Genomic DNA, 25,679 nt, shown 5'->3' with positions numbered 1-25,679 from the left:
ACGCTTCGCCTGACGGACTTCAACACAGAGGTCGGATACGCGGATGAGCCGGGGATTCAGAAGCTGATTACGATTGCCAAGTTTACCGATTTTATGCGAAAGGTGCTTTATTATCCGATACAATTGGGGTTTGCGAAGTCCGGATTGTCGGAGAGTGACGTGCTGATGTTCGAAAAGGACGATTTGGCGACTGGGATTCGTCCGATAACGCAGAAGCAGGAAGAGGAGCTAACACAGGTTCACCAGGAGAGGTCGGGTGACGTGGTGCGCATTGTTCGAGAGTGGCTGGAGAGGAACAAGAGCACCGTCATTCACCCGGACTACCAGGACTTGGTTGCTGCTTTTGCCGCACATGTGTGCAAGAAGGAGTTGAAGCTCCCGCCGATATTTTTGAAGAAGCACAATTTGGTTTGGGAGCTGCTTTGCCAATACCGGAGACAGCCGCGCGTACCGTTTGGCGAGCGCTTCAGGGTGTGGCGCCTTAGGTGGCGCCACCGCCGGGAGGCCGAGCGCTGGTTTTTGACCGAGAAGGGGCGGCTGAAGGAGCTGGATGCGAGGACGTTGGTCGCTCAGACGCCTCCGAAGTGGTTGGGCCGCCTTTTGAACGAGGAGCAGTTGGACGCGTCGAAGGATCGTCGCAACGCGATTATCATGGCGAATTTGATGAATGAGTTAGAAGTTTACCCTCGAAGCGTGATGCCCCCTATTCATCCTACGGACGTTTGGGTCACGAATTTCGAGACTGCGAGCATGACGGCGTACCGGCACATGGAAATGGACTCCGAGTCCGAAGTGCCCGCCGTGACGCACGAGGCCGGTCTGAAGGTGATTAGGCAGCAGGTCGGGGAGGAGATTTGGAAGAAGATCGAGCCGTATCAAAGGGAGATCGATTTGGTCAAGGAGCGCAAAAACTTCGACTTCTTGTCTCCGTTTGGCTTTTTGGACGTCACAAATACGTCCGCGTTTGTCCAGGTTTTGCGGACGTTGGTGAGGGCGCAACGCGCGAGCGACGAGTTGATCGAGGAGAATTTGCACCTAGGGCCCAGGTATTACACGATTGACGAGTTGGAGTCGTATTACAACAGAGATTTGAGGCACGGGATGACGCCCGTGCAGCACGAGAAGGCGCTGTCGCTTTTCAAGAGGGCGAGAAGGCTGCACAGAAAGGAGGACGCCGAGTTGTCGAGGCGCGTTCGTTCGTACAGGGAGTGGAAGGCGAGCCGAGAGGAGCAAGTGGGGAGGGTCAAGACGGTTCCGAGCAGGTTGTTGGAGATGGTGGAGAGGCTTCAGGACGAGGAGCTGAGCCAAGCGGAGAGGTTGCACGCGGTGTCGGACTTGAATTCGTTGGAGCAGAGGGCGTTGGATTGCAACCACGCGTTACTGAGGCATCTTTTGGACAGGAACGTGAGTTTGTCGAGCTTGAAGGGGGCGTCGAGGGAGAGCGTTTTGGGGTTTTTGGAGGGCGTTTTGCCGCCTGGTTTTTTTGAGAGCGAGATGCGCGAGGCGAAGCGCGTGAAGTTCGTGGATCGGGGGCCCACGCCGCGAGAGGTGCTGGAGGACCGGCGGTCCAGGGACGCGGACAGGAGCGTAGCGGAGGAGGTCGCGAGAGAGGCGAGGTCGAGGGGCGAAGAGCCGGAGTTGTACCTAGAGAAGATGCATTTGCGCACTGAGCTGTCGAGCGCGCGGGAGTACAAGTCGGTGGACGAGGTGTATGGGGGAGCGTCCCCTCTGGAGGTTGAGTTGGGGAACGTGCCGATAGACTGGGAGGCTCGGCTGGAGCGGTTGAAGGAGTTGGCGATATCGCGGGTGTTGATAGAGGAGGAGCGCCGAGCGGAGAAGTTTAAGGAGTACAGACAGCGCATGCGAGATTACTACACGGAGTTGGCTCAGAAGCACGTGGACAACATGGTTTTCAGGTACGCGTTGATGTCTCGCGAAGAGCGAATTCCCAAGTTGATGGACGAGTCGAACATGGACGAGTCGTTTTCGGAGCCCGATTTCGAGGTGGACTTGAACACGTACGTGATGTTGATCGCGGCGCAGTATTACGTGCTGAGGAGAGAGGCCAAGATCGAGTTTTCTTTTTTCGAGGACCCGAAGAAGAACAGGTGGATCACCAAGAGAGTTGCACAGCTTGCGCCCGCGTTGAAGCGCCTGCACCTGATGTCGTCCGAGACGGCGGAGGCGCTCGTCGACCCGGTCAAGTATTGGTACCGCGGGACGGATTACTGGGACGACTATTGGGACGTGGAGTACAGGGTTACGGGAGAGGTGAGGCCGTTGAAGGACGTGTACAAGCGCATTCGATACGTACAGCAGTACATGTCTGAATCGGGAGGCCAGGTGATGAGGTTTCGCGTTTCGGGGGGAGAGGGGTCCGAGACGGTGGTGTCGGAGAACTTGGGGGGCGAGGGGGGGGAAGCGGGTGAGCGGAGCGAGGGGGTGGAGGGGGAATTTTGCGAGGCGAGCGGCGGAGACGAGGCGGGCGCCGCAGGGGGCGACGGGCGCGAGGGCGTCGATTTGGACGAGGCGGAGAAGGTGGATGGGGGTGAGCGAGGCGAAGGGAGTTCGAGGAGTTGGGCTGGGTCCGAGAGAGTGGCGGATCCTTACGACCGCTCGGACTTTTCGTCATTATGGGACTATCATTTGTACCGTTTGCAGAAGAGGAGGCGGATTATGTCGTTCAACCCTGCGGAGGTCGAGGCGCAGCGTTTGTGCGCACCCCCGCTGCTATGGAGCGAGATAGCCGATCCCGAGACGGGAGAGATCGATTGGAAGCTGTACAGAGAGATTGACTCGCAATACTTGCGGGTGCCCAACGCGCGCTCGGTTTCCATGGCGTCGAATCCCGGGATATTGATGGAGGACCAGTTTGGAAGGTTGGACCCGCTGGAGGTTTCCGAGCTGGAGATCATTCAGGAGGAGCGAACCGCGCTTTCCATGCTGGACGCGGAGTCCTCGGACGACGTTTCGCAGGTGCCGGAGGCGCTGGAGTCGATTCGTCGTAAGCACGCCAACGCCGAGGCGATCGTGAGGGAGAGGAAGCGAAAGCTGGAGAAGGAGCGGTTTTGGGAACTGGAGAAAATCGATCCGGACTCTCCGGAGGTGTACAACGCCAAGCGCGACGCGTGGGACGAGCGAGAGTTCATGAAGTCTGTTGCGGACGGGGTTGGGCCCAGAGCGGTCGAGCGTCGAAGGCTTCGCGCTAGAGAGGAGGAGGAGAAGTTGGCGAAGAGCTATGAGCGCGAGGTATTCCGCACTCAGCTCATGCACGTGTATTATTCGAACGACGCGAACATGAAAACGTACTGCGACCGCTTGCTGCAGATTAGGGCAAACCTGAGGGACAGCCTTTACCTCAGGACGTTCGACGAGCTTCCGGTGGACTCCCCGACGATGCTTTCGGAAATAGAGAAGTGGGACAAGTCTCTCGTTGACGACACGTATCCGTTGATATCTTGGAAATACGTCAGTTTTCTCGGGTTCCACATTCCAGTTTTGTTGGATACGGACCAGACGTCTTTGTTCGGATTTAGGTTCTTCTCCAAGTTCAGCTTGCCCTCGCCCTACCAGGTGCTAGAGTCCCCGCTCGCCAACACGTTCTTTGTCGACCCGGACGGCGCGCGCGACCCGCCCCTGCCGGACACGCAGCTGGAGCTCGCCAGGGACGCCCTGATCTCCCTCTACCGCTTCCCGCTCGACAGACTGAGCTGCTCCGTGAGAAAGGCTCTGGAGGAGCGGTACGGCGTCGCGGTGAGGCGTCTGGACGGCCTCACCACTTTGGAGCGCAAGGTCCGACAGGACTGGATTCGGCTGGAGTCGCGGATCCGGGAGGGGTGGAACGAGCCCTTTCGGCCGGAGATCGAGGTGGTGAACGTCCGGATGGACGCCGATCAGGCGCGCGACGAAGCCGTCAGACTCGTCAAAACCGGGATCGAGTTGGAGGAAGGGACGAGGTCGGCGCCTCCGGAAGAGGGGAATCGAGAAGACTGGTGGTCACGGTGGAAGAAGCAGTGGGCGGACTCGAAGCGCGAGGCGCTCGAGAACCTTGAGGCGGAAATGAAGTTCGGGATTGGAGAACGGATATTCCAGAACGACCAAATTTCCGATTCAAATCTCCAGCAATCCGAGCCCAACAAACGCGACGGCGGCGGCCCCGAGTCTCCTCCATCAATTTGGTCCACGGTTGCCAAGATCGCCGACCAAAAGGCCAGGTCGGACTTGGATCGAGATGTTCGATTCTACCAAAAAGTCCGAGCGGCCTATCGCCAGTGCGCGGTCGACACTCGCCGCGTCAACAAGTTTTTGGATTGGTTCGCCGCCGAACAGCAGAACCTGAAAAACCGCGTTCACTGTCGAACGGTCCCGCTCGCGTCTCTCGACTTCGACCTGCTGTTGCCTCTGAGCGAACTCGGCGAGCACTCCGCCGATGACGTCCGCGTCGACGTCGACGTCCACCACTTCGCCACCATCGAGAAGTTGGCCGCCAAGGTCGGGATGAGCGGTAAGCGCACCGCTCGACAAATCTCCCGCTCCAAGCGCCTGGACGCCTACTTGTCGAAACTTTCCGTCGAGAAACGCCAAATATGGGAGTCGGCGCTGGACGGCCTCTGCTACTGTCGATCCCACTACCACCGCAAGTACCAGGGCCGCAAGTGGGAGATCGAATACAAACGCTGGCTGAGAAACTTGGAAGACAGCCAAATGAAGCCGCTTACAAAAGTCGACCGTCTGGACGCGCTGAATCGAAAAGACCCTCAAGAACTCACACTGGAAGATTTGGATCGGGCCCAAGCCGCCTCCACCAAGCCGACCCTGCACTACGCGTCCTCTCTGTCGACCTCTCGCGCCGACAACTCCGCGCTGACGCTGACGAGGGAGTTTTGGAAGCAAAAGCAACAAGCGCTGGACGCCGAGGAACGAGAACGCGACGACAAGGACGACGAAGGCGCGGGCGACCCCGAAACGGAGGCGAGCTCGAAACAAGAGAAGGAAAACTCCGAAGACGAAGAAACGGAAGAGAGCGAAGAAGACGACAGCGACTCCGAAAACGACGACGAATACGAAGTGACGGACGAAGAGTGTAAGAAACTCCTCCGACGAATCAAGTACCTGTAAAAGACTTCCAGACCAACACGTCTCTTTTTTTTTTTCACTTTTTGTGTATTGCTTGTACCTCTTGTTATTCACTTCAGACCGAGAAGTCCGCCCTCTTTTTGGTGCTCGAAGTGGATTTTCGGACACGAGCGGGTGTCGATGGGAAACGTCTTCTGAGACAGATTGCTCTTGTATTTGCCAAGGGTGTTCAAGACCAAGACGCCGGAGTATATCGCGGTATCGAGAATCAGGGCCATGACCGCTTCGCTGTAGTTCTGAAAAGCGGGATTGGTTTTTTTCATCCACAAAATCAGCGTTTTGGTCTTTCGATGGCCTATGCTGGACTTGTAACAGCACCCTATGAACAGGTCCCACCCATTCTGCGGGACTTCCGCCTTCAAGTTGTCGGGAACCGGGACGGAAAAGTGAACCCACGGACGCGTCAGCCTCACCAAAACCGAGGCGTTTTTGGTCATTTTCAGCTCCAAAATCCCACCCTCTCTCGCGGCGTCCAAGTACTCGTCGAACGCCTGCGTGAGGTTGGGAATCGACACCGAATACACCGCGCCAGAGAACACCCGGTTGACCAGCTTCTTCTTGACCCAGCCCCCCTCTTCTTTGGGCCTGGTGGAGAGAATTTGAAGCACGCGAATCATCGGATAGAAGTCTTGTTCCGTCATCACCATGTTCTCCTCGGAATCTTCGATGTCCTCTTGCACCACGACGCCCCTCTTGCCCTGTTCCGAGTCGCTCAAAGAAGACGCGTCCGGAGAGAGGTTGCGGCGCACGGGAACCAACGCATCCACTTTGGAATTCTTCACCATCTCCACGATCGGCATCTCCGGAGTCGGCCCTATCGCCGCCCTGTCCGAGGTGCCCTTGATTGGCAACGCGGGCGACGGGCGCATTTTGAGTTGCTCCTCCTCCATCAACATCCTGTTCTCCTCCTCCGCGAACGCTATCTTTCTAGGATAGCACAAGTCCCTTATCTTCTGCACCAGCGACTCCGACAGCAAGTCGTTGTCGCTCACGTCCACGTCCACCAGCCGCGGCATCTTGCATAGGATCTCGAAAAGCGGATTCATGCACTTGTCCGTAAACAAGTTCCCGCTCAATTTCAGGTGTCTCAGCGAACTTCCTCCCCCTTGCTCCAACACGTCGATCATCTCTTCCATCCCGACATCGGTTATTTGGTTGTACGCCAAGTCCAAATACGTCAGCGTCTCGTTCGCGCGCAAACCCTGGCAAATGAAAAGTATTCCGTCGTCTCCAATGTCGTTCGCGTTCAAATCCAGCTTTTCCAACCGACAACCCGGATGCGTCAACGCTATCGCCAGCGCGCGCGCCCCCTCCGCTCCCAGGCAGTTGCTGTACAGTATAAGGCTCTTCAAACACGTGCAGTATTTGTAGCAATGCTCCAATAACGCAAAAAGACCCTGCGCCGACAGGTTGTTCCTCTGCAAGTCAATCTCCCTCGTCTCCGGCCTCACCCTTATCAACACGCTCGATATGCTCATGTCGGACACGTTCCTATTGCTCATGTCCAAAAACGCCTCCGAATCGCTGCTCCACTCCAACGCCGGCTCAGACAACCTCCTCTCCTGATCCGACGGCGCCTCTATCGCCATCCCCCTCCCCCCCGGCAGACCCTCCAGCAACCTCCTGCCCTCGTCGTCATGCCCATCTATGATCGCTATGTTCTCGTCCATGTGCATCGTGTCGGCTATCAGCCGCAACGAGGGCGACAGCTCCGGCATCCTCGAAGGTTTGTACTCAATGTTCAGCACCCCCGACAAATACCTCGCGTAGCTCTCCGCATACCCCACGAAGTTTATCGTCTCCTGCTTCGCCATCTGCCAGCGACTGCTCAACGTCAATGACACCGCCTCGGTTCTCACGTGTGCCGCCAAATTGTCCGTCACGCTCATGTCCGCCCTCAACTTCTCTACTATCCTCGAAATCTTCTTAAAGTGCTTTATCCAAGGATTCGCCGCCGGCCTCGCCTTGTTCTGGTTCACCAACGACTCAAACTGTCTGTCCGCCACCTGGTACATGTACTCCATCCCATTCCTCAACTCCCTCATCAACACGTCGTAATTGTCTATCATAACCCTCACCTGCTGGTTCGCCAACCCGTACGTCAGCAAGTCCCCACCCAAACTAGCCAACGACCTCGCCTGCTTGCACACGCACAAAAAACGCCCCATCTCGTACAACAAGCCGTGAAACTTGATAAACGTCTTGGACACCTTCTCGTTGTTCCTAAAACCGTGGTCCATCCCAGAACTGTTCGAATCAAAACAATTCTCCAACGTAATGTACGGCCTCCTATAACTACTCTCCAAGTTCCTCAAACACTCCGGCACAATCGCGTTCCCATACTCGTCTATGAAAGGATTGACGTCGTCCTCCACCTTCGTCAACTTCAACTCCTTGTTCTCGCTCACCTCCTCCCCCACCTCGTCGTCTCTAAACACTATGTAGAACAACTTGCTCGTCAGCAACTCGTGCAAAATCACCCCCGTAGACGTCTTCAAAATCCCCCGAAACTTGTCCCTGCTCGGATGGCGAAGCTCGCTAATCACTATGTTGGTCGGCGACAACTTCCCATCCCTAAATATGTTAAACACGAACTTCACGCAGTAATCCAGCACGCTAAATATGCTGTTCTCCAAATTCTTGAAGTCCTCTCTCGCCGCGTGCTGCGCTATCTCCGCGTCCATCGTCGGCACCACCTCCGACTTCAATATCTTGCGGCAGTGAAACAAAACCTGCTGCATCGTCATCTTGTGCGTGGGAAAAGGATCGAACAAATTCGGCTCCGCCATCACGTATTCTAAATAACGAATCTTCGTACGCACAGCAGCGCCTCAGGTCAGTTCCCAATGTCTGTACACACACAGTAGACACGTACTGCCACCCTCCTTTGCTCTTGTCCGTCACCTTGCTACATCGTCACCTACCCTCTTGATCACTATCGCCCTGTTGTCCGTGCTGCACTCATACAGAGAAAGCGACCTCGACACCCACGACTTAAACTCCTCCAGGAACAGCACAAACGGATCGTCTCGATATCCGGACCCCATAAACCGATTGCTCCTCTCTAACTCATAATCGCCTAACTCCCCAACGTCACAAACACATCGCCCACTCCGTCAGTTACCAAGTCCCCCTCAACCACTCTCACGCACGAAATCAAGATGCATACAAATAATATATACAATGCTCTCGCACGAAGGCCTCAATACGCCCTTTCCCATTTGAGACACCCACGTCTCAGTCACCCAGTCCCTGCGTTGAGCCTTGTGTATCTTCACGGCGTTTAGTCCTCTGTCCACAAAAATTTACAAAAAAAAGGCGTACACGTACTGGCTTTTTTTTTTCCAGCGTCAATTCTCGAGGTAATTCCGTATCAATACATTGCTTGTACAAACTTTGTATAAGATACAACCTTTCTCTCTCAGATTTGGTAAACGACCTTATTATTCGAATGTTTGCCATCCTTCTTTCAAATACGTGTGTCTCGGTTGCAGTCGAAAAAAACACTTATTTTATCACGCATAAAAGTGGTCATATATAGTAGAAATTGACCCTTTTTTTGAGAAATAAACTTGTGTGACACGATGTAAGTTCCAGGTGCGACACTGGCGCCTCACTCAATCACAAAAACACGTAGTAACAGCTAGATCAGATCTAGCCGCTCGACCAAGACCAACAAAACGATCGTCAGCCTCCTATAACAAATCCCCCTATTAACCGTCCATGGCAGATTTTTCTTTTCCTCTACCACTTTTGTTGACTTAATCATCCTTATTGAAAGAAGGTTGTATGCGTTTGCTCGCAGCTAACGTCACTTCAAAATATCTCAGTTCAAGCCTTTCCTCTCTTTTCCCCCCTCAAACGAAGACCACATATACAGAGAACTCAGCTCGCTCAAAAAATGCCAATCACAAATGCAGTCCCCTTTTTTTGCTATTATGCCGGGAAACATCTGATGTGGCTAAATGCATAGACTAGTGCACGACGTTTGCCACTGATTCTTATTGCCCCACTCTGTGACACTCAAACCATTCAATCGGCCAACTCATCGCCTGTACGACACTCTCTTGCGTCACATTCTTCAGATGCAAACACTTGGCGTATTCTGAGTCCAGAAGCGTCTAGTTTTGATCTAAGATAAATAAAATCCAAACAATGCATCAAGCAGAGAACCATGTAGCAATAACCGACATCTGAACTTGATTAAACGGTTAATGTTGATCCAAGAATTTTCTAACAAATCACTTCAATTCTAGAAAATTCAACTTTCCTCGAAAATACATACATACGAATTGCGGACGCTTCGACACTGCGCATGTGCCAAAGAAGGTGGTTCTCCAACAAATGCAGCACTTTGGAATTGCCGTTTCCCTCTGCTGTTAAAAACACAATTTTGAAACCATTTCAGTTTGACTATTCGTCTTCATCTCTATTGGTTCTTAGGATCTCTCATGTCCCTTGGTTCACCTATCTCTCTCAATCGGTCCACCTCTCTTTGTATCTCTGGTTTCCTACTCTCTCGCTCTATCCTCTCCCCCTCTAGGGCCCTCTCTGTTCGTTAGACCTCCACCTCTGCCCCTCTTTGAAACAGGACAAAATATTACCTCGCATTCGATCCCACCATCTAGATTTAGCACCGCTCCCATCCGGAGCATTACCTAACGGTTCCTCCAAGGCTCCTGCCATACCTCTCAGCACTACCAATATTCTCTCCGCTGCTTGCATTTAGTTCTTTTTTACTTATCTTTACCAAATAACCGAGCGTCAACGCCGTCGTGTCACATCTTTTTTTCTCTTAACCACGCATTTTAGCTCGCCTCGCAAGCGCGCCATCTTAACGGTAGCTACGCATCCGTCTACTTCACAAAAAACCAAACGCCAATAGCAAAAAATTTTCTAGGAAATCCCATCCGGACTGATCGACAGAATCGGGCAAAATGGTTGTACCATAATTCACAAATCGTTTTTATAAAATCAACATGTCGAAACTGCCCGATTTTTATAGACAATACATATAAACTATAACTGCAATAATCCCGTCTCGTATGCTGAAAAAAATAATACCAAATACCTAAAACCGGCGTCCGTGCTTGTTCACCGAGTACTCGTAGTGGTGGTGCGTAAACCCAATATCAGAGAACTGTGAACACAAAAGGAAATTGACATTTGCCCGCACTTCTAATTTGACAGTCTTGTAAAACCTCGGGCATTTACACCGTTCTGACCATGCGAATTTGTAAAGCTCTTCAGAACGTCAGCGCTGTGTTGATTTGCAATTCTCAATCCACATAAAAAAAAAGTTTTTGCGATAGGCGAAATTTTCTACGTAAATCATTTTTCGTGTAGTCTGTTCATCCCCTCGCTTTTCTTGCTCTTCAATTATGACCAATGAGACGGCAAATGGACCCGCATATTCTCCTTCCTACCTTGAGTTTATTATCGATCCGTTACTGCTGTCTATCCACGTACGTACAACTAATTTCGCACGTATCGAGGACATACCTCTGACGCCATACAACACGCGCAGTGTGAAAAAATCAAAAATGACCAAGAAGTACTCTCAAGTGGCGCTGACTTGATTCGCAAATTCTTGGAAATGTCTGCCACTGTCGGAGAGGGGAAGGAGGCTCAAAAAAAAAGCGCTGTACTCTCCCAGTTTGCGGCTAGAACGGCTCTTTTACTTGAGTATACGGTTGAGGACATTGAATCAACTATCCCCCTCGGATTTCAAAGAAGCCTGTTGTGTGCTATGAAAAGGCAATACGGTGATACAGGTTCGGAGATCGCCTTATTGAATGAGCATCGCTGGATTTTGAGATATTCAATCAACAGCTGCCCACTCAAACACCTTTCTTCGAATACCGAATATCTAGCTCCGACGGCGGCCGAGATTAGTGAATCTGCCGAGTGGATAAAGAACTGGCTACGCAATTCTGTACACGATACGTGGGCTCCGAGCTTAGTTTTTTCCGTATTGATGGAGATGGTAGAATACAGCTTTTCAAAGCATACTCAGGATGACTACAAAATGGTGATTGAGTTTTTCGACAAAGCCAAACAATTGAGTGAGGCCCATCCTTGTCTATTAGATTCACGTGCAGCAAACATCAGTGCAACCACAAATTATATGGCAAATGATAGTAACGTACAAGTCTTCGACCGCTGCTCGGCCTTAAGAGATATGGTTGATCTATTTCTCGTTTCACCTGACGTGTCATATGTGTCTCCTTCTATCAAGCTACGTCAGCTGTTAGGTTCAATCAGTGGCGACAGTCCGAGAGCTGATGTCGACGCTCATTCTGTTTTTGAAGAAATTTTGGGTTTTTTGATTCAAGACAGCACCACAAACCAACTAGGGTGGAGTCTGAGGGCTTCCCTGGAGACGGATCCGCGCTGTCTGCCAATCCGATGCCACATCTTTGCTTGCAATTTGATTTGGAAAGTAATTCACACCACTAGTCTCCCCCAAGTTATTTGGCTCTCTTGTACAGATTTTTTGCGGTCATCAAAAGAAGACCTTGAATCGCCACTCTTGTTTTTCTTTGTGAAGGCGCACGATTTGTATTCCACCTTCGACGTGACGAGCCCCATCTCCAAAAGGCTGGAGACGCTTATTACCATCGTGCTGCAAAATTTGCTCGACACGGATATGGCAATTAGACTTGCCACGTTGACGCCAAATTTCGCGCCCCTTCTCGGCCGCTTTGAGCTGTTGTACCAAACCAGAAGGCAACACCAGGATTACGTCGAAGTGCTAAAAAAAAAAGGACCTGTGTTTGCCCAGAGTGACCCGTTAATAACGGCTATGTACACAAACTCTATTGACACACTCATAGAGTCTGTACAAAGTGTGGGTGTGCCCTACGTTGACAACGTTGCTCTAAAAGGGAGTCTCCTCTATACCAGGGCACGCGAGTTTGAACGTGCTGGTCAGCTGTCAAAGGCCGATCATATATATTCGCACTTGGCATCTGGCTTCTCTTTGAACTACGAGCTGGGAAACGAGGTGCCGTGGAGACAGCTTACATCGTCTCTGAAGCTGAGCATTTCTTCGAATGCCCATGGAAGGGAGTGCTCGTCGGATGCAAACATACAAACAGAAGCGCTTGTCAAGCAAATAGTTGGACTGCTTGATAGCAATATAAAGCCGTCGAAAGACAATTTAGAGGACCTTTTCATTTCTCTCATGGAGGCGTGTCAATGGGATAACATGATTGCGTGCTCGAAGGCAATTGAAGAGATTTTGAAGCCGGACTGGCTTGTTTACCAGGAATTGCTGTCTTGTTGTCATTTAGCTAGTTGTTTGGCCGAGTTTATCCCCAAAATGCAGGAATATGCAAAAAAAAGGTGCTCTCGTGATTCAACTGAATGGGGAGATCAATGCGCCAAAGACCTCGCATCCAGTTTCGAGTTGATGCTTTTTATCTTCACGCGAGAAGGATCGCTTATCCAGCCATTTGAATGGCTAGCTACTCGCGGATTTTTGTCCAAAATTTCTAACGTCGGTCACTTGGCACTGCTGTGCTGTGTCTTTGGCTACGCCGCTCAGTTCCTGCACGACAAGGCCAAAATTCAACGTCAGTTTCACCCCGAACGGCACGCACCAGATCCGGACCTACTGAACTGTTTTGAGTGGCTGCAGTCTTGCAAAGCCACGTCTTTACGAAATGAAAGTGCCATAATCAGCTTATACAAGCAAACGCTAAGTCGACAGCTCTGCGTCGACATGGTTCACCCTGGAAACGTTTTGAGTATCGGCGACATTTACTATTCGAAAGGACAGTACGAAAAGTCTGTATTTTATTTCTTGCTGGGTTCAAGTTTGGAATCCAAGTACTGGACTGCCGACGACCTGCCGAGGGGATTCACTCTCTCTCTCCCGAAAATGATCCACGCATTCACTAAGCTCAAACTGTATCCCCAGGCTGCCATTCTTCACCAATTTTGTGATCCCGTAAATTACCGAAGCGTCTTCAAATTGGTGGCGCGACATATTCAAGCATTCAACGCCGAGGAACATTTCGAACACATTTGGAAAATTCCTGTTTTGGAAGCCCTCGTACACGCCAATAAAAACTCCGAAAACATAGACAACGTCAAAAAGCTTGTGTCTATCATGCAGAAATTCGAACTAAATGAGTTCAACCCACCGGCACTCAGACTAAGAGTCGAAGAAAAATACAAAAAGAAATTTCTAAATGTCCTGACTAGACAGTTTCTGATAAAAAAGTGGCCCGGGACCCCTGCATCTAGTGGCCTCAGATCGTGGGACTGAGACGCAACTGTTGAAAATGTACCAAGATCGAAGACGTGTCTAAACCTACGTTGTCCCTGAGGCGCTCTCTCTGCACATTCGTCATGAACTAGAGTGTGTGGTTCGATACGCAACCGAAGCAGGAAAGCGGGTCAGCGCGGCTCGCTTCGTACCCACGATCGACAGGGTTCTCTGTCATTTCATATGTTGCGAATTCGGAGAGAGGACGAGTGGCCAAAACCAGATCGCAGCGCTTCGCGATAGCTAAACCAAAAATCCTAGGGTCCCAGTTCTTTTTGCCGTCAAAGCACTGGTTGGTTTAAGTTCGAGGACTTCGGCAGTTTTTGCACAAGCGTTGGCAGGTTTTTCAAAAGTGTCGTTTTTTTGTCATGAAACTTTCTCTATTTATTCAGGCGTGATGATGACTCAAGCGCCTGGACGGCGAGCATGGAATTCCTGCAACATAAGCGCCAGTACCTCCATCTAAGACACACGCTTTCTTGGTTTTGGCGAGACAATTAGACGTTTGCGTATTTTTTTGAGCTTTTTAAACAATACAGATCTACTTTTGAGTTTGTCTTGCTCCAAAATTTTCTCTTTTTCTTTGATCTCTTCGTCCTTAGCTCGCATCCTTTTGGCGATCTCCTTTTTGTGTTCTGGACGGATGAGATTGGCTACTTCTTTCCTCAGGTAAGATATGCCGGCTTTATTTTTAGAGCTGACCATGTGAACGGTCTTGCTTCCTCTAGATCTCGATTCCATTTCCGCTCTAGCCAACTGCCATCTTTTCGCCAGGTCCGCGGGTGTGACAAGATCCGCCTTGGTCAGGACCACCTGGTAGGGGATGCGGCAGGCCCGTTCCAGAAAGTCAAGCAAGTCAAGGTCACTTTGTTTGAAAGGCTGACGAGCGTCGATGAGAACCATACATTTCTTGAGAGAGGACCTGGAAGACAGGTATAGTTTAACGAGTTCGATCCAGTTGCACACCTTTTCTGCATTGGCAAAGGCGAAGCCGTACCCCGGGAGGTCTACAAGGTGCATGGAGTTACAAAAAACGAACCAGTTGAGCGTCTGAGTAAAGCCCGGTCTTGCTGACGTCTTCGCAACGGCGGCGTTACAGAGAGCGTTGAGTAAGCTGCTCTTACCAACGTTGCTGCGTCCAATAAAGCATATCTCCGGAAGTCCATCTTGTGGGAAAGAACCAGGCGAGTTCGCCGCCGCGAGGAATTTGACCGTGCGATGGGAAAAAAGTTGGTCGACTTCAGTCGGGACGATTCTAGAAAGATCCAAAGGTTTGACCCCTTTAGCTGCTCCTCTGTGCATAGGCAGGCGCCTTTTTCCTAATTTGGCAGAGTCGATAAAGTTCAAAATCCCGGGATCAACGGGCATGGATTTGAAGTCCTTAGATCGGCTATTTCCCGCGATTTCCTGTTTGCTCTCAGGTACTTCCTACACATAGAAAAGCGTATGATGATGCGGAGGGTCAGGGTCACCGAGGGGGCCCCCCCGTCGGCAGAACATTTCTTTTTTTGGGAAGTTTTTGTGTCGTGTACCACGTACAGCGAGGGGCCTGACGTTCCTCTGACGAGTGCCGTAGAGGTGCTTGGCCGATGCACTTTTTTGCGGACAGTGCAGCCCTTCGCGAATACGATTTGAAAAATTACGAGGCGCAAAAGCGCACTTGATACCTCTCAGGACGGGAGTATGTAACATCCTGCCTCGAGCGATTCAGCATGTTTAGTCGCCACACATTTTGTGAAGAAAAAATAATAAATAATTTTGTACAAAACAATTTTGTCAGATTTTTGAGTCAACACACATATTTGACAGCGTCAGTTCTGCCTCAAATCTCCCTCTTGAATAGCGGCTGCCCACAAGGTCAAGCTCTTAATATCATAACTTAAAAAAAATTGTAAAACCAAATATAAACATGTCAGTGTCAGCCCAAAGCCATCATCCTCACTACGCCTCTCTATATGTGGGAGACTTAGACCCGTACGAGCGCGTTTGCTTTAGCTTGTTCCCAACTACTGCGAGCGGAATGAATAACCCAGTCTTTTTTCCGAACGTTCTCCTCTCTCGACCGGTGTATCGTGGTGTCCGACCCAATCTGTGCGTTCCGTTTTTATCCTGCTTTTAGAGATGTCAGTGAGAAGGACCTGTGGACTTTTTTTAGCCGTGCGGGGACGGTCTCGTCCGCCCGGGTTTGCCTAGACACCTTAACTAGGCGTTCCCTTGGATACGGCTACGTCAATTTTTCAACCGTCCAGGAAGGTACGAAATGCAGTTTTTCTTGAGAGGGTTGGTTGGCGGTGGCCCTGGATAGCGAAGCCTTGTGGCGGGCGCTGGCCGCTTCGTCGCTGGAGAGTGCTGTTGCGGGCCCGATAGAGATGCGTGGCGCGAGGTGGGAGTTTTGGAGGGGGCGCTGAGGGGCTGGTTGCAGTCCTTCCAGGGGATAAGGCAGGGATTGTCGAGGGGGCGGCGGCGCCTTGTTCGTGTTTTTCGCGGGGAGGGAGGGGAGGAGATAGAGAGAGGACGCCGAGGAGGGCTCGAAATTTTTTTTTGACATTTTTGTATTTTTTGTAGCGGAACATGCACTGGACACGTTGAACAACCAGCCTATTCATGACCATCCTTGCAGAATTATGTGGTCGCAGAGAGACCCGTCGATCCGCCGGTCGGGGATCGGGAACATTTATATCAAGAATCTCGATAACAACATTACGCACAAGGAATTGCATGACACATTCAGCGTTTTTGGGAATATTTTGTCCTGCAAGGTTGCGACTGATGAGAATGGAAAGAGCAAGGGATACGGATTCGTTCATTTTGAGAGCGTGGAGGCGTCGGAGAAGGCGATCGCTAAGACGAACGGGATGTCTCTGGAGGGAAGCATGAACAAAATCTATGTGACGCGTCATATCTCGAAGAAGGAGCGCGCGATGCAGAAGGCGAATAGTTGGACGAACGTTTTCGTCAAGAATTTGGACCCGAGTGTCGATGAGGAGAAGCTGAAAGCGCTGTTTTCGCAGTTTGGGAAGATCACTTCTGTGTGCGTCAAGGCCAATACGTCTGGACACAGCGCGGATGGTCAGCCGAGGGACACGTTGTTTGGGTTTGTAAATTTTGAGAAGCACGAAGATGCTCAGAGGGCGTTGGACGAGATGAACGGAAAGGCGTATTTAGATCGCGAACTTTATGTAGCAAGAGCTCAGACGAAGGCAGAAAGACAGGAAGAGCTGCTTCAGAAATACAATCAGATGAAATTAGAGTTTTATAAAAAGTACCAGGGTACGAACCTATTCGTCAAGAATCTGGAAGACTGCATTGATGAGGAGCGCCTTTTGAAGGAATTTGGACAATTCGGAAGAATTAAAAGCGTCAAAATCAAGGAGGATAGCAAGGGCAATTCTTGTGGATTTGGATTCATTTGTTTCATGAGTCCCGAGGAGGCAAGTTTCGCTATTAGCGGCCTGAATGCCCGTATACTTCCTGGATGCGTGAAGCCCCTACATGTGACTCTTCACGAGCCAAAAGAAATAAGACGACAAAAATTGGCCAATCAACACCAACAAGCCAAGAACATTGGTGGATATCAACACTTCTTTAGGCAGCCCATGTTCTACCCTCCTTACTCTCAAAATGGGGTACCCATTATGGGACCCAGGCAGGGCAGAACTTGGCCGCCCGTTCAGCCCGGGTTTGTTTATCCTATCGCTCCAACTCCAGCAGGACCGACGAACGTGCCCGCTGGACAACATCGACCGCCCGTTTCTTACCCTCCGAGAACAGAGCCGACCCGCATTGCACCGATCCTTCAAACACCCGTGGTCTCTGCGCCTTCTCATCGACCACCTAACTCCCCTGTTCACGATGTCAACACCGTCCCCATCGTCTCGACGGATCCTCTTACGCGCGAGACTCTCGAAGTGACTCCTGAATCTGGCCGCCTGGCACTCCTCAGCGACCGCCTGTTCCGCCTCATCGCCGCTAAACAGCATCAACAACTGGCCGGCAAACTGACAGGTATGATTCTGGAATCCTGTGGCAATAGCGTCGACCAGCTTCTCAACTTAACCACCAACGACGCCGCACTCACCGAGAAAATCAATGAAGCCATCAAAACCCTTGATGAGTACAATGAACTCTCTAAATCGACTGCTAGCTGAGCCTCCTCCACAGGTGCGTACGGTCCTAATAAATGGTAGAGTTGACACTGATATCAAAAAAAATTATGAAACTTTTTTTTTTTTTTTATTCGGTGGGGAAAAGTGTAACCCTCTTCTCTCTATGCCTCGGGGGGTAGGCTTCGTGCGACTACTGCTTGAGCTTCTTCTTGGGTCTCAGTTTGCCAGAGTGGCCGCATCTGCGCTTTCGGCAATGGGTGGCGCGAAGGGGGAGGCGGGCGTAGCAGACTCGGCAGATCAATCGCTCACAATTGGTTTTACGAGCCAGTTCGGCGCGCGTGGGGTCAACGTCGCTCACACCACCTCGAAGTCGGAGGAGGATGTCTATCGTCGACTCCCTCGTGATCCCATAGTCGGACAGAATACCATCATCGCTAAGCTGCTTGCAGCCGAATACAATACGCTGCTGAATGGGACAAATACCTCGAAAATTTTTTAATCAGTCGAAAAATAAATTGAGACACAATTCGAATCAAGACCTACCTTCACTGGCATGAATGGCGTTTTTCAAGTGAAGGACGCTGGCAGCTGGGTCGACATCGAGGACGATCGTCCTGCCAGTCAATGTCCTTGCAAAAATCTGCATCCTTAAAAAACGATTAGTTTTCGGCGGACAAGAGACAATGGTGCCTCGCTAGCACCTTCGGAACCCCGCCAAGCGCGCGCCTCAGCGTACTTTTCCCGAAGCGATTCTAAAAAAAGTAGCCTCAAAAATTGAGGGAAAAAATTATAACTCGCTCGCCAAATCCGAGGTAAGAGCGCTAAAAAAAAATTTATTTTATCGGTACAGAGCAGGTTCTGCCACAGACTTTTTTTTTCGCCCTCTTACAATACTAGCCGCAAAGGCGACCCCGGAGAGCCAAGGGCGCTCCTAAACCGAATGTGCGAATCCGACTTTTAACGACCAAAACATGCTCGGACAAGCCACTCTAGTTTTATACAAAAACCGACAAGTCATCGATTGGTCCCGCTGCTCACGGTGATAGTAGACACACAGATCGTAAAAAAAATTACACGCTGCTCATTTTTTTATATTTCCCCCTCCTTATTTAAAAAGATTATGGTTCAGCTGAAACCTCGGGGTCAATTTCGGCCTCCTGGTCTCTCTCGGCGTTCGGTTCTTCTAGAATACTGGCAATTTCCGGATATTCGGAAATACTATACTGCGAAGATACGTATGGAGCATTGAACTCATTCAGGCGATATTGTCCATCTTGCAAGAGAAGAATAGTGAACTTGATTTGAGCCACGAACGCCCCATTTTTCTCATACAAGACAGGATAGGGATGTAACATGTTGTGCGAAATCAATTCTATGATTCCGAACTTCGCTTTTTTGTCTTTGAGAGAACGCGTTGCAAATGGCATCGTCCTAAAGTTTTTGTTAATTTCGCTAAGTACAGCGCGAGAACTTTGTAGCTTCAGATTGTAGACCTGATCAACCGCTCTTTTGTAAATCGTCGTAGGCGCATCCCTCTGTCGTGATTTGCCCTCTTCGGTCGAAATCACGATGTCGACGCAATAGGCTTCATTGACTTCGAAAGTGATTTCATGTACTTGGTCGCTAGTGCTGAGCTTATTCATAATCACCTTGTTTGCATCTATCACATGCTGCTTCAACTGGTGACTCAGCACACCCTCCATGGGCGTACATCTAAAGGCACTGGCCACCTTATCGATCATACAGGTGACTTGTGTGTTTGTGTTGCCAGGACGAATCAGCCTGGCAGCACATTCTGCCGAGTAGTACGCAGCACATATCGCATCTGCCGCACGACCCGTCAACGGGGACTCGTCATCTTGAGCAATTACGACCGTATGTGCACATTGAGAAATAAAACCATCTATATGTACACCGAGATCGCTAAAGAGAAAAAATGTTAAAAAAGTAAAGGATGCTATTGTGTATAAATATAACGTACATTTTGGCCACCTGACCCTTTTTCAACGTGTCCTGGTTATTTTCACCAGGACAAAAATGACCGATACATTCATTCACGGAGATGCATGTGGGAAACGCAACGCCCCTTTTTATTTTTTTTTTATCTCCAGAGCTGCATGCCTCGTCAGCCAACTTGATAATCAAACGATCCCCCAATTCACACAGGTCAAAAATTCTCTTTTCTGGAACCGCCTCCACAATCAACTGGTTCATAACCTCTACGCTCGAGAGTCAATTTTTTTCAAAATACAGTTAGTATGTACTTCTCGACGAGATATACGCCAAAAAACACGGTATCCATGTCACGCCATATATACATCCAATAGGTAGACACATAACGCAAACATGCTGATCCCAGCTCGCGTATGTAGATCAGCATAGCAGCAGCGAAAAAAAGAATGAAACCGACTTCCTAGTACATGCTTTAATTATTCAAAACCTTCCGACGGAGAGGCAGTGATAAACCGGAACAATGAGCCATCGAGCGTACCATTGGCAATTTGCGCTGCAATCTGATATTTTTCAATAGCAGATGGATCAGGTAAATCGCATGCGGGCCCTTGAACAGCCATGACAACTGAAGTAAAATAATAATGACCTTTAAAAAAAATCATTTTGAAAACTTGGACTTTCAAAAAATAACCCTCCAAATATTACGGAATTCAAAAATCAAAAATCTACGCATGTCATGGATTAAAGTTTACAGACATCCTGCTGTTTTAAGAGTAGCAAATTATGTGAAACAATCCTAAAAGCAGGGTCGGGTAGAATCCTGAGCTTTGCGAGGCTTAGTTCGGTACTTAAGTGGCTCAATACTTTTTTTTTATAACTATCGACCCCCCTAAAACAGTCCTCTCATTTCAGATAATTTAAACCGATTTTTTTTTTTTTTTGTACAAAGGTGAGTTAAAGACGCATTGTCGATTATATTGCCCATGCTGCCAAAAAAATGCCAGGACCAACCTCTTTTAACTGTACGTGTCGCATCCCTACGCCCTTTGGACGATTAGACTTTTTCTAACACGACATTATCTAGATATCCCCTGTGCTGTACGAACAACTTAAAGCACAAAATGAAAAACGCAAACAAGCCGCAGAGTCGTTAAATATACGTCCTTCGAAGAACGATACTGCTCCGAATCCACACTCCGGTCCCAGTCTAGACAAGTTGCGTCAACACATCGACCTGGTCAAATGTCCTCCTCTCCCAAAAGAACACGTATTTCACGAAGCCTCTATAAAAGAAAACCTCAAATCCATCGTAGACGCCGAGAATGCACAAAAAAAAAGAGAGCAGGATATGCTGAAAAAAATCGAGCATGATCAGAAAAAGATAGCACATTTTTGCTCAATGTACGACGCAAACATGAAAGAAAGGGCTTTGAATTTTCATGACACTGAATACTCACTTTTTTTTTAGAAGATCAGCCGTCCAAAGTCAATGCCACCCAACGCCAAATATATGCACTGATCAACGAGAGAAAGTTTACGAATGCCTGGAAAATGCCTCGGTCTCAGAATGCCAAGAATTGATGAAGGCCTTCAGTCGCTGCACTGAAATGTATTATGTACGTCGTTTATTTTTCACGGAAGTACTATGAATATGGTCCCTGCTCCACCGGCACGGATGGGACAGACCTGCCAGAAAAATACGTATTCAATTGAAGCGTACTAACGGTGTTTGTTGCTGTCTGGTCCGATAACGATTACACACAAAAGAAAAATGCCAAAAAAAAAAATTGTTAATCTTAGAACAACGGCTTTAGTTCGTAGAGTTCGAGTCAACGGAAATCTGCAATATTGTGGCGTCAAAACCACACTTCAACATAGGAATCCCCTGTTATGTTTTAAGTGTGCGCAATAGTTAGCTGCGATTCAAAAAATAATCGTTCAGTGTTAGAAGGGATTGATGGAAATGAGAATTGTGGATTTCAAGGATTAAAAATAGATCTCGTATATTCATTCATAAACACATTTTTTGGGTCCATTTTTGATCGAAGTTTGCAGAATTCTTCCCACATAGGATAACTTTCCTTGCATTCTTTGTATTTCCATCCATGAGCCTTTGCCCAATGCGGTCTGCCTCCAAGACTGCTCATCATTTCATCGAATTTTTTGAAATAGAGCAAATATTTCGGCTCTCTGCTATAAGGACGGTACATGATGATGCCGATAAAGCATCTGTCACTCTCTCCATAGCAAGGAGAAAGCCAAATGTCATCATTTCTGACGAACCTCACTTCAACTGGCCAGTTTGCATTTATATTATGTTCAGTGATCAGTAATTGAAGAAGGCTAAGCGCTTCCAGGGCGTGCTCAATAGGAATTGCCCATTCATTCACATATTGTTTAAACAGACAGTCGATATTGAATTCTTTGAAGCTAACATCTTGTGATTGTACTACCTTGCCAAAGAGTACTTTATGAGAAACCTTGTTAACATACGGAGTCACAGAGGGGACAATAGTTGACAAGTAAAGCACAGATTCCAATATAAAATTGGAAAATTTTTTTTTTCCACAACTAATCTGAGAATTGAGGCCGGACTTTTCAATATCAGACGCGTTGAATTCAAGCTTATTGGCTTGCCATATTGAACATTTATCAGTATGGGGGAACCACCAAATTCGACTGTGCTCTGCACCATATATGATCCTTGTTAAATTTTCTTCTACTTGACGAAGTTTAAGAGGAAACTGCAAAGAAACAAGGGTTTTAAGCGGCTCGACACGCATTGTAATTTCAGTTATGATGCCGAGACTACCAAAACTGCATAGACAGGCTTTGAAGATATTCTGATTTTCTATCTCGCTACATTCGATAACATCACAATTTCCATTCACGAACTGTATGTGAACCACCTCTGTAGCTAAAATACCGTATTGAATGCCAGTTCCATGCGTGGGAGTACAAATGGCTCCAGCGACTGTTTGATGAGATATACTTCCAAGAACGCGCAGGCCGAACTTTTCAGACTTCAAACGTTGATTGAGTTTATCTAACGTACATCCAGCTTGGCACTATCTCACGTACAAAAATGTTTTTGTCAACACTTTAAATGTGACTAAGAATCTTGTGCCACTTATCGTATCTGCACCTATTCGCGTACCGTTACCAAGTTTTTTTTTTTATCAATGTTCAAAATTGCGTTGTAATTTCGCATACTTACCAGATGGTCGCTCGTAAAAGCAATGTAAGTCAAAGTTAAGGATTGAATACTGTCATCAAGTGCCGAGTTGAATTTGCTGAAAAAGATAGAAAAAGGATATATTCGACGGAGAATGTCCGGCACCAATGACTCTCACACACTGGCCTCTATCAGATGAAAAGGTAATGATTTCTTTATCTGTCTCGCGTGTGTACGGCTCGTGAAAGTATTTTGGCGTGCAGCTATAGGTACGAGCCCAATTATAAAAGGTGAGGCCGTTTTGCCTGAATTCTCCAATACTATAAACAAAATTATCGGTCGTGACATGAATGTGCTCGTTCAAAGGTGCTGGACGAAGATGAGAGAAGAGCTTTCCGTTTTAAATTGAAGTAAGGATCAAATCTCGTTAGTTTTTGAAATCGAATCATTGAATCATCATCACCACACAAAACACATACTTTTTTTAAGCGCTTTTGAATGCTTTTATAATTACTCATTCTGACCCACTAGTTCGACTTACTCTGTGATATGTATTAAAACTGTTTCAAAACAAAAAAATTTAAGTCGTGCCATATCAAAATGACTTAAAACACTTCCTTCCTCGCTCCACATTGTCTTTCGTTATTTTGTATTCTTCACGTAATGCGATACAAACCAAAACATCGGTTCATAAAAGCATGCATAAGCATGCATGAGAGGAAAATAGTCTATTATGTGTGTATGAGCTTTGAAGCAAAAAAATATTCCACACGCACGGAAGCGTTAAATTGACACAAATTCAGGATCTCTCTTAACCATGTGCAAATGGGGTTTTTATGTCTTATGGCTCCCAGCTCTGTGAAGAAAATTCAGCCAGCTTGTTTCAGTTCTTCACAAAATAAAAAGGCACGATCGAACCATATCACAGAAGCAGGCAGTGCCATCCTTTATCAAGACAGGATGATCGTACGTACAACTGGACAATATTTCGCATATGTCTCGAATACCTTTGTCGGCGATCTCAATAATGAAGCCAATGTTTTGAGTTGTATGGTCTCCAAAAAATATCTGTCTCGCGTGTGTTTCATAAAATTATGTATACACAGGTGTTTTTTTGTATTCAAAGGAACTAAACAGGTATGAAAATGCCTTTTCAAAGGTGGGTTCTAAAACATGGCGTCAATCTACGTTCAACACTACCACATTTTCAATTTTGTTTTGCATCATCACATGGTAGAAGAAAAAAAAGAAATAACTGAAAGGTGCGGGCTGAATAAATACTTTTTGGATTTAGTATTTTTTTTCTGCTCGTATCTCTGTATTTAATTATAAAATTTCATATGGAATTTCCTGCTTTATAGACGATTTACTATTTTAAGTCTATAATATGAATCTGAATGGCGAATTTCAACCTATTATAATTGCAGACAGTCTAGGGAGCTACCTTAGTACATTGGTCGAGGATATTCCAAAACCCCTTTTGACTATTTGTAATCGGCCTCTTTTGTTCTACCAATTAGACCTTTTTGAAAAAGCGGGGTTTGACAGTACGATATCTAAAGTTCTGATTCCGTTTTTTATGATTTTTTTGACACGTTTATTCATTCGTTTTGCTCTCACAACTCGAACTGCGCAAACAGATGTAATCATACTTAGCCAGGAATTGACGAAGCAGTCTTTGCAGCAATATGTGGCGGAACAGTATAGCGGGAAGCTTTCCATTCAGCTGTACCTATTAGAGGCTCAATTGGGGATTGCACAAACTCTTTTGAAGTTAAGAGATACGAGCAAAAAACAATTCATTGTGACGAGTGGGGATCTAATTATCGAGCCTAAGTTTATACACACCATGCTTGACTACCATCTGGAGAAAGAGGCGACGGTTACTATCGCTCTCAAGGAAAATGCCCCTGAATCCAGTGACCACACATCAAAAGCACTTCGATATGGCGATATTATTGGTATAGAAGCTGAAACTGGTAGCAATAAATTACTAATGATTGTGTCGTCAGATGAATATGCGGATACACCTCTTAGAGTGGCACATCACTTAATAGATTGCTTTCCATCGATTAAGCTCCGAAGAAACATAATTGATACTCAGTTTTATATTTTCAGCCGATTTGCACTAGACATTTTAGAAAAGTACAAAATGATCAAGAATCTGAAACACGAATTCATACCGCTTCTACTTCATTGTCAATACCGTCCTCAATTAACCAAAGGCATCCAAAATGAAAATATGCTGTCTTCAGCCCTGAAAATGAGCTCCGCCAAATTGTCCGATACCGGTGTCTACTGTTTGGCCCATATACTAGATAGAAAAATTTATTGCATTCGAGTTGATACTGTATCCAACTTCTTAGAGGCAAATCGAGACCTCGCCGCAGGAAACAAGTACTTTGTGCCCCTGGAACCAGCTCACTATAAGAGCTTCGTCGCAAAAAGTGCATCCATTTCAAAAAAAACTAGAATTGGAGATCAATGCGTCGTTGGCGATGCAAGTAAATTAGGCGATTTTTGTACCCTGAAATCGTCGGTTGTCGGAAAACATTGCACAATTTGCAATAACGTCAAGATCATCAATTGCGTCATTATGGACCACGTTACCATCAAAGAGAATTGCAAACTGGTCAATACAGTCGTCTGCAGCAATGCATACATCAACGAAAAATCTATACTCAAAGACTCCGTAGTGGGATATAGATGCACAGTGGAGGGTTCCGTAGAACACGACCACGCTACACTTTCAGTGCATTCAGAGCTATAAAATGTTTGGTAAAAGACTTCGAGTGCTTACTGAGGATCTATTATGCTTCACGGGATTTCTGGACGACATTCAGGAAACACTTTCTAAGCATGAGATGTTTCAGCTCCTGTCAAAAACTTAAATATAAGTATTTATAGAGGGGCACAAAGTGGCGCACAACGTAGGAGCAATACATAGTACGAAAAAGTTTTGTAATATGTGTGCACATGGTGACTTTTCGCGTTAGATATGTGCACAGCTAAGAAGGATCTGTCTCGCGTGTGT

General features: G+C 47.9%; 5 protein-coding genes and 1 long non-coding RNA gene across 6 annotated transcripts; 3 read left to right on the top strand and 3 right to left on the bottom strand.

The window, feature by feature from the left end:
• Positions 1-13,246: 13,246 nt before the first annotated feature.
• On the bottom strand, positions 13,247-15,147 carry LOC126322402 (probable GTP-binding protein EngB). Its single transcript, XM_049994322.1, has 2 exons — positions 14,951-15,147; positions 13,247-14,839 (listed from the first exon to the last, which is right to left on the bottom strand). The coding sequence occupies exons 1-2, from the start codon at positions 15,101-15,103 to the stop codon at positions 13,874-13,876; spliced, it is 1,119 nt and encodes a 372-aa protein (XP_049850279.1). The 5' UTR covers positions 15,104-15,147; the 3' UTR covers positions 13,247-13,873.
• A 42-nt stretch (positions 15,148-15,189) lies between these two features.
• On the top strand, positions 15,190-17,623 carry LOC126322382 (polyadenylate-binding protein 4-like). The gene is made up of 3 exons (XM_049994295.1): positions 15,190-15,385; positions 15,531-15,664; positions 15,977-17,623. The coding sequence occupies exons 1-3, from the start codon at positions 15,321-15,323 to the stop codon at positions 17,557-17,559; spliced, it is 1,782 nt and encodes a 593-aa protein (XP_049850252.1). The 5' UTR covers positions 15,190-15,320; the 3' UTR covers positions 17,560-17,623.
• A 964-nt stretch (positions 17,624-18,587) lies between these two features.
• Positions 18,588-20,107, bottom strand: LOC126322409 (uncharacterized). The gene is made up of 3 exons (XM_049994329.1): positions 20,009-20,107; positions 19,499-19,736; positions 18,588-19,440 (listed from the first exon to the last, which is right to left on the bottom strand). The coding sequence occupies exons 1-3, from the start codon at positions 20,088-20,090 to the stop codon at positions 18,636-18,638; spliced, it is 1,125 nt and encodes a 374-aa protein (XP_049850286.1). The 5' UTR covers positions 20,091-20,107; the 3' UTR covers positions 18,588-18,635.
• A 327-nt stretch (positions 20,108-20,434) lies between these two features.
• LOC126322400 (uncharacterized) lies at positions 20,435-21,480 on the top strand. Its single transcript, XR_007558990.1, has 4 exons — positions 20,435-20,492; positions 20,555-20,871; positions 20,939-21,086; positions 21,238-21,480. It is a non-coding gene; the product is annotated as an uncharacterized LOC126322400 (long non-coding RNA).
• Positions 21,450-23,695, bottom strand: LOC126322399 (L-gulonolactone oxidase-like). Its single transcript, XM_049994320.1, has 4 exons — positions 23,620-23,695; positions 23,125-23,205; positions 22,628-23,036; positions 21,450-22,538 (listed from the first exon to the last, which is right to left on the bottom strand). Exons 3-4 carry the CDS (start codon positions 22,679-22,681, stop codon positions 21,450-21,452), a joined length of 1,143 nt encoding a protein of 380 aa, XP_049850277.1. The 5' UTR covers positions 22,682-23,036; positions 23,125-23,205; positions 23,620-23,695.
• Positions 23,696-24,022: 327 nt separating this feature from the next.
• Positions 24,023-25,563, top strand: LOC126322413 (translation initiation factor eIF-2B subunit gamma-like). The gene is made up of 2 exons (XM_049994334.1): positions 24,023-24,192; positions 24,286-25,563. Exons 1-2 carry the CDS (start codon positions 24,033-24,035, stop codon positions 25,413-25,415), a joined length of 1,290 nt encoding a protein of 429 aa, XP_049850291.1. The 5' UTR covers positions 24,023-24,032; the 3' UTR covers positions 25,416-25,563.
• The last annotated feature ends 116 nt before the right edge of the window (positions 25,564-25,679 follow it).

The sequence above is a fragment of the Schistocerca gregaria genome, unplaced genomic scaffold (genome assembly GCF_023897955.1).
Source record: "Schistocerca gregaria isolate iqSchGreg1 unplaced genomic scaffold, iqSchGreg1.2 ptg000808l, whole genome shotgun sequence".
NCBI classification, from domain to species: Eukaryota; Metazoa; Arthropoda; class Insecta; order Orthoptera; family Acrididae; genus Schistocerca; species Schistocerca gregaria.
This window is presented reverse-complemented; position numbering and strand designations above follow the sequence as displayed.

Coding starts and splice junctions, on each gene's coding strand:
- LOC126322402 (XM_049994322.1), bottom strand. CDS start 15,103: ATGTTACATACTCCCGTCCTGAGAGGTATCAAGTGCGCTTTTGCGCCT. Junction 14,840..14,950: donor GGAACGTCAGGCCCCTCGCT/GTACGTGGTACA, acceptor TTCTATGTGTAG/GAAGTACCTGAGAGCAAACA.
- LOC126322399 (XM_049994320.1), bottom strand. CDS start 22,681: ATGCGAAATTACAACGCAATTTTGAACATTGATAAAAAAAAAAACTTG. Junction 22,539..22,627: donor AAAAAAAAAACTTGGTAACG/GTACGCGAATAG, acceptor TACGTGAGATAG/TGCCAAGCTGGATGTACGTT.
- LOC126322382 (XM_049994295.1), top strand. CDS start 15,321: ATGTCAGTGTCAGCCCAAAGCCATCATCCTCACTACGCCTCTCTATAT. Junction 15,386..15,530: donor TATGTGGGAGACTTAGACCC/GTACGAGCGCGT, acceptor TCCTGCTTTTAG/AGATGTCAGTGAGAAGGACC. Junction 15,665..15,976: donor TTTTTCAACCGTCCAGGAAG/GTACGAAATGCA, acceptor TATTTTTTGTAG/CGGAACATGCACTGGACACG.
- LOC126322409 (XM_049994329.1), bottom strand. CDS start 20,090: ATGGCTGTTCAAGGGCCCGCATGCGATTTACCTGATCCATCTGCTATT. Junction 19,737..20,008: donor TGCAGCGCAAATTGCCAATG/GTACGCTCGATG, acceptor TCTCGAGCGTAG/AGGTTATGAACCAGTTGATT. Junction 19,441..19,498: donor AAGGGTCAGGTGGCCAAAAT/GTACGTTATATT, acceptor TTTTCTCTTTAG/CGATCTCGGTGTACATATAG.
- LOC126322413 (XM_049994334.1), top strand. CDS start 24,033: ATGAATCTGAATGGCGAATTTCAACCTATTATAATTGCAGACAGTCTA. Junction 24,193..24,285: donor TGAAAAAGCGGGGTTTGACA/GTACGATATCTA, acceptor CTGCGCAAACAG/ATGTAATCATACTTAGCCAG.